The sequence below is a fragment of the Gossypium arboreum genome, chromosome 4 (assembly GCF_025698485.1).
Source record: "Gossypium arboreum isolate Shixiya-1 chromosome 4, ASM2569848v2, whole genome shotgun sequence".
Classification (NCBI taxonomy): domain Eukaryota; kingdom Viridiplantae; phylum Streptophyta; class Magnoliopsida; order Malvales; family Malvaceae; genus Gossypium; species Gossypium arboreum.
This window is the reverse complement of record NC_069073.1, coordinates 117,405,200-117,412,836: the sequence shown is the minus strand read 5'-3', so window position 1 is coordinate 117,412,836 and position 7,637 is coordinate 117,405,200. Positions and strand designations below refer to the sequence as shown.

The window sequence follows — 7,637 nt, the reverse complement described above, 5'->3', positions numbered from 1 at the left end:
TTATTTTTTTTTTAATATTTTACCACAATAGTTTTAGTATTTTCTTCGATCGGAGGTTGACTGCGTATGTTGGCGTTCATACGCCGAGCAGAGATTTAATACAAATCTAGATTTAAAAGTAGTTTTAATTGTAAGTGTGATAGGTCAGTTGTAAATATTTGTGTGTTACAATAAAACACGGAACGAAACACAAAGTATTCCGAGAATTGAACCGAATAGATATTGGTTGATAAGGTGAATGGACAATAATCAAGCATGTAATTAGGAAGTCTAGTTAGCTAATGGCTAAGTGATATTTTACGACAATTCATAACTCAAGGTTGATTAAACTAAACTATACTTAGAAGGATTAGATTGAATAAAATTCAAAATTACATAAATATTAATTTGATGAAATAGAATGGTCAATTGATGTCCATGTTGCTAATTTATTCTAGGGTTAGGGATTTAAATTGCTTAAACTTCTAATTGGTCCAATGTTACCTCTTTGTCACCATTTTACCCAATTAGACAATTTAGTCCAATTTATCTCTTGACCTCACTAAACTAATTCGAGAAAATTGAATCTGTTCGCAATGGAATCTCCTCTTGGTCTCACCTATCTAAATATTCCCCTAGAGTCGTCAACTTTTAGGGTTTAAAATTTATCTGATTTAGTTTAATTTTTATGATTTAGTCACTAACCCTTAAATTAATCATGCAACATTTCAATCAATCAACCACTATAAAGCTTAGCTCCTACTTATCATCAAAACTTAAAGCCCAACCAATGTCATGCTCAAATGAATCATCAAATAACCACAAAAGAGGTGAGGGTTAAGAAATGCTTAGTAAATCTTGAAGTGTCATTGATCAAATTGATGGCAAGCAAGAATATTCACAAATCCACAACCCAAATTAATACTATGCACTTTTGATAACTAAAAACATGTAGATATCTATTGAAACTAAAAGTGCATAGTATAAAAGCTAGCATTGAAACTAAAAACTAATAATTGATAATAATAAAAAAAGCATTAAAAGACTCTTAAACTATTTTAGAACATGCTCTTTAAGTACACGAGAGAGCGTAATTTGCTATATCAAATTACGGCAGATTAGAGATCCATCTAGTGTCCATTGGAGTTGTTTTTTTACGATAGCTAGTAGACTTGAAGATCTTTAATGCGTACGGTCCATTTTTCTTTTGGAATATTATAGCTCCGGGTTTTCAACTTTCAAAATTAGCCACTTTTTGGGTGAAATTCTCAACTTTACTCTTTATTTTGCTTGGGATTACTTGCTGATAGCCTTTGTTGAGTTATATGCTCTTGTTGTGGCTTTATATAGTAATATTCTAGTAAGACTTTTGATATAGCAGAGCTTTTGGTGGACTTTCAAGTCTCATAGTTTTTACCCTTTGATTTAAAGGGGGTTTCCATGTAAAAATTGCTTGTCTCGATTCTTTATTTTTGCTTACAATATTGTGGTTTACTTGCATCAATTGTTGATATATTGTGTTCTTGGGTTCGCCATAATTACCGAATTGATTTTGCTAGAGATTGTGTGACCCAAATCTCATCACTTGTTGAAGAAATAAATATAGTGGAAAAATAAATACCACACAAGTTGAGGTCGTATAGAATTATACTTCTACGATTTGACTTTGATTAGAACAGGGTTTTTTAACCCTTAAATAAATGCAGTCGAAACTCCTTTTCATTCCTCTTCTCGTGGTTTTTCCCGAAAGGGTTTCTACGTAAAATTTGTATATTCTTATTTTTCTTTTCTTATTATTTTGCGATCATTCTACCGTCATTATCGATATTTATTATAACAAATTTATTGAGAGTGAAAGAACGTCTATTGTGCTTCAGCATTGTTTTGTTGTGTTCGACTTCATCCCAACAGTGATAATATATAGAATTAAAACAATACTTCGCAATTTACATAAAATAAATTATTAACTTACAGAAAGTTATGTAAATTTATAAAAATTTAGATAAAGAAAAAAAGTATATGATAAAAACTCATTTTTAACATGTGTTACATTCTTAAGGTAAAACTTCTACTGTGCTTAATGTACGGTTTTTCATTTTTTATAATTGGAGGAGAGGAATGGGATTGTTTAGGATCGAACTCAAAAATCTCATGCCTACAACATAATACTCTTGTCACTAGACCAAAAATGTTTGGATAAAAACATTCCTTTTATATGTAGTAATGGATATAATAATTTATGTTTTATTTAATTATTTAAATTAATCTAAAAGTGTAGTGATTTTTTAATGGTGTTAGAACATTTAAAAATCTAATAATGCTATTTTATAAGTTTGTATAGATACATATTTTAGTTAACTAATGGTTTCACAACTATGCAAAGGTGTTTATTATATTAAATTATAAATATAATTTAAATGAATTAAGTAGTAATTAGTTAACTTATTATAAGCAAAAGGGATGTGAAAGGAAAGTAACGACCAATAACATAAGGATATCTTAGAAAAAGGAAATCCGATTACTAGACCCTTCTAGCTCTAGCCAAAGTATTTGAAAATTAAATGGTTAAATTTTTTGTTAGTCCCTGTACTTTGATAAAAAATTAAGATTTAATCTTTGTACTTAAAAAGTTAAATTTTATGTCCTCATACTTTTTCGATTTAAAAATCTCAATCCAATAATTAACATTATTAATATCTCTTGTCAGAATTTATCAACTTCATACGTTAATTAGTTTGTCTTCATATAGTATGATATATTATTGACGAAAAATAAACATGTTAAATTGACAAATTTTGAAGAAAACTATCCATGATTATAACCGAACTAAGATTTTAAAATTAAAAAGTAGGAACATTAAATATTTTTAACTTTTAAATACAAAGATTAAAACTCAAATTTTATTAAAGTACAAAATTAATAACATATTTTAACCCATAAAAATATAAAAGAATCTTGAATATTCGAGAATAAAGATATAAACATATATATTATTTTATTGTAATTACATTATATTAATTAAATTGGATGATAACTAGATCTTATTATTTTAGGCTTAGTGGTATAAAAGGTACTCAAACTTTTTTTAAAAAGTTAATTAAGTTCTTGCGATTTTTTTACACCAAATTAAGTCATTAAATTAATAAAATTAGCCAAATAAGTCATTTGACTAATATTAACCGTTACAATGCTAACCTGACCGTTAATGATCACGTCAATACTGTAATGGTCAACGTTGGTCAAAAAATTTATTTAACCAGTTTTATTAGTTAAGAGCTTAATTGAGTAAAAAAATATCCCAGGAGTTTAATTAATTTTTTAAAAAAAATACGAAGGAATTAGACCATTAAGCCATAATTGTATTACGACACGAAATTACTAAATACTCAAGTGAGAACAAAGAGCTTTGCGAGATGTGGTGCACCAACGAGTGTATGATGCATGGAGGTTAGGCCAATCGGAGGATGGGCAATACGTGAAATGGTGAAGCCAAAGCGAAAGCACTTGCTCTTGTTCCTCTCCTTCTAGCTTTTCAATGGCGTCCTCCAATATCTTCTCGAGCTCGGCTCTCTCGCTTATGCTCAGCACCGGCACGTCGCTGCCATTGCTCCCTCTGCACAACAACGGCAGCCACGATGTTATCATTTTCATCTTTGTTTGACTCCACTTTTCTTTGCTGCTTTCTTCACGATCTTCTTCCACCCTAATGTTCTTCGCTTGGTTGAATAAAAATGCTGCATATGGTATCGGATCAATTTAATCCCTCGATTATTTATTCTCTATATTACTAAAAAAAAATCAAAGAAGTCCAAATTTTATTACTATTAAAAGAAGAATAATTATAGGGTAGCAAGGTAAGATGTTGACAAGTATAAATAAAATATAATTTTCATGTCATTTTCTTAACGATGATGATAACTATATTCTAATTTAACATTATTTGATTCTTCTTAATAATATAATAATTAAATTGAAATTTTTAATATGAAAGTGACTAATTTGATAGAATCCCTATAATAGAGGGATTTATGAAGCACTTTCTCCTTTAATTTTGACATGTATTCTTTTATCATGTAATAGACATATTCTAAACACGATTCATAGCATAAGCTAACCAAAGGGCCTGCTTATACAAAGCTCAATTAAAATGTTTTAAACTTTCGGGATTAATTTAGAATCTGAAGATAGTTTAGGATGCATGATGTAATTAATCCTTAACTAATTATTTTTAGTGATGAAATTAAAAAGGATTAAAACATACCCGTAACTTTAACGAGGGAACCTTGAAGACGCGGCTCAGCCAAAATAGAAAGCGAAGCCAAATTCGAAGCCGATGCCCATTTCTCAAGAGCCTCATCAGCAAACCCACAAGCAGCTAATTTCTGCGCCAACCAAAGCAACTCAGCCGCCATTTTCTCAGCCGAATTCCCCGACCGGTTCACATCCCTTACCACCCCTTTCCCCGCTCTACCCCACACCCCATCCCCAACCGATCGAACCGCCCGCAAGACCCTGACCACCTGATACTGAACCGGTCTAGCCACCGAACCATCAAGACCGACCCTGTCGTGTTCGGCCATTGCAGCTTCAAGCTGGCAAAGGGTCCTCGAGAAAGCCGCGGATAAAACCACACGGTTCATTTCCCGCAAAGCCTTGATACCTTCCCTACAATTCTCTTCGATCAACCTTTCAGCCAAAGACCGTACGATTTCGTACTTTCTGGAGCTAACGGGAATGTCATTAACACTGGCAAGTAACTGCGAAAGCGCACGAGAAATCCCCGAATCGCCGACCCCAACACCGGCGACGGCATAAGCATCGTTTTTGTGGGTCTTAATCGAGTAATTCTCATCGGGTTGTAGTGATAAAGAGAGTAAATTAGTAGGAATAAAAGAAAGGATTAACTTTAAAAAGAAGAGAAAACAAGTGACGACGAGGTAACGTATCATCTTAAGAAGCTTATATCGTTCCGACAAGTAGAAAAGTGATTTATCGGCGGAAACCAATACAGAAGATACCAAATTACGGAGCAGCAAAGGGAATAAAATCGTGTGTGGCTTCTCCATTAAACCCATGGTTTCTTTCTTTCGTTCTTCGATTTGGATTTGCTGGGTTGAAGCTTGACTGAACATTGGTGTTTTGTTCGTGAGAATGAGAATGGTTTTGGAAAGGTTGTGAAAATGAGGGGAAGCTGAATGGCGAAAAATCAGAGGGTGAAGAGCAAGAGACGGTGTTCTCGGCTCTGGTCTTGTGGGTTGTTGAAAACATTATAATGAGATGAAGGAGACATACGGGACTGTGTTTAAAATTGTCGTCACATTGACTTTTTGTATTCCCACTTTGTATTTGAGATGATGCTTAAACTTATCCATAGTATTTCCAAGTCACATAGAAAATAATTTGTTTCAGTATATTTAAATTCATGTATTTTTATATTGAAAATAATAATAATATTATTCAAGTTAAGAATATTTATATCTTTTTTAAATTAATAGATAAACTATTAAATTAGTCACTTTTGCTTGTTTCAGAATACATTTTAGTTACTTATATTTAAGATAATATATTTTAATCATTTACATTATCATTTTTGTAACATTTTAGTCACTGAGCCATTAATTACCATCATTAGTGTAACATTAAGTTGACCTAGCACATTAAATCATCATTTTAAACGAAAATTTTAGGTTAAATTCTACAATTGGTCCTTGTATTTTTTTTATTTTGAGTGATTTAATTTTTCTCTTTTATGTTCTTTTAACTTTCCTTCTTATTCTTCTTCTTTTTTTATTTTCCATTATGTTCTACTTCTCCCTCTATTTTCATCCCTTCTTCATTTCTTTTAACGTAGTTTTTCTATATTTTCCATTTGTTAAAACTAGTTCACAAGCTCGTCTCACTCGAAAAAATTAAATTGTTCAAAAAAATAAAAGTATGGGAACCAATTTTAACAAATAATAAATATAGAAAAAACTACGTTAAAAAAATAGAGAAGGGAAAAAAACAGAGAGAGAAACAAAAGAGAATGGAAAATAAAGAAAAAAGGAATGTTAAAAAAACATAAAAGAAAAAAATTAAATTGCTTAAAATAGAAAAATATAGGGACCGATTGTATAAATTAACTTAAAATTTTTGCTTGAAATGGTGATTTAACGTGTCATGTCAGCTTACCATTACACCATTAACAATAATTAACAGCTCAGTGACTAAAACGTCATAACGCAATAACGTAAATGACTAAAACGTAATATTTCAAACATAAGTGACTAAAATGTAATATGAGATAAATAAAAGTGACTATTTTAATAGTTTATCTTAAATTAATTGATGAAAATATACACTAATAATTTAGTGATATTAGGGATTTGGTTTGCTGATTGTGGGGTTAATAAGCTTTTTTTTTAATTTTTTTCAAACTCTACATGCTTCAAAATTATTAGTATGGACCAAATTTGGTGATTATGGGGTTAATAAGCTTATTATTATTATTATTATTATTTAGAACCCTACTTGCTTTGAATTATCAGTATGGGCCAATTCAATTGTAAAATGTATATACCGAACGTGGGATTAGCAGTGATTCTGAGTAAGAAAGCAAAATGATGGTAGGAATATTAAATTAAATTTATATAAAAGAATGTCGGTAACGTATTTGAAAATTTTATGTATTAAATTGCATAAAATCAAAATTTATGTATAGTTTTGAATTTATCCCGTTATTTTACTATCCAAATTTTCATAAAATAATATTTTAGTTATTCATTTATTTTTATTTTATTTTTTAGCACTTAAATTTGTAATATTTGTTAAATCACTTTAAAATAAATGAAAAATTTAATGTTTGTTAATTTTGTTAATATGGTATACATGTGGATTGTCACATGGATGCCACATATCAATTAATTAAATTTAAAAAATTATTAAAAATATTTAAAATTTAAAAAGTATAAAATTTATAAAAAATTAATTAATTATTAACATGACATTCATGTAGATATCACATCAACAATGTTAATAGACGTTAATTTTTTCATTCATTTTGGGATCATTTGAAAAATAATTCAAGCTTAAAAGCTAAAAGAGATGAAAAATTAAATAGAGGGTTAAAATTACCTTCTTTTTTTTTAAGTAAAATTGGATGGCAAAATAAATCATTATGCCAAATATTTTTAATCATAAGTACCATAATTGACACGTGTCTTATTTGTTTTATATACTTTTTTATCAACTAAATCGATGTTGTCTAAAATACATGAGATCAAATTTCATAAAATGCATTAGTGATTCATAAATCAATCGAGCTCGTAATGTAAATAAGAATGAAGAATCAAATTAATTGGCATTAGACATGAGTTTGAATTTTAGAAACATATTATTTTTTATTTTCAAGAGTGGATGAAAGTAAATGAAAAAGTGTTATAACCCATTTGTGTTAAGACACATGATAAGTCTACAGGAGACCTAGATAGTAAATCTGCCACCAGCAAGTCGGGAGATCACTTGTGAAATCATCCTCCTAAGAAGAATGCCACCCATACAACGGATGACCAGGTCTTCATTGGGAACACGAAGTCGTTTGGTCACCAAACATCACGTGAGCTCTAACTATTTATCCTATCAGAGTTAGAATGAATGACATAATTTGTCCTATCACAAAC

The 7,637-nt window shown here is 30.0% G+C and overlaps 1 protein-coding gene across 1 annotated transcript; it reads right to left on the bottom strand.

The window, feature by feature from the left end:
* Positions 1-2,842: 2,842 nt before the first annotated feature.
* Positions 2,843-5,310, bottom strand: LOC108459781 (uncharacterized). Its single transcript, XM_017759184.2, has 2 exons — positions 4,241-5,310; positions 2,843-3,713 (listed from the first exon to the last, which is right to left on the bottom strand). Exons 1-2 carry the CDS (start codon positions 5,109-5,111, stop codon positions 3,358-3,360), a joined length of 1,227 nt encoding a protein of 408 aa, XP_017614673.1. The 5' UTR covers positions 5,112-5,310; the 3' UTR covers positions 2,843-3,357.
* Between the last annotated feature and the right edge of the window lie 2,327 nt (positions 5,311-7,637).

Excerpts from the sequence above, each read along its gene's own strand:
- LOC108459781 (XM_017759184.2), bottom strand. The coding sequence starts at position 5,111 with ATGTTCAGTCAAGCTTCAACCCAGCAAATCCAAATCGAAGAACGAAAG. Across the intron at positions 3,714-4,240 it reads TTCCCTCGTTAAAGTTACGG|CATTTTTATTCAACCAAGCG; the intron begins GTATGTTTTAAT and ends TACCATATGCAG.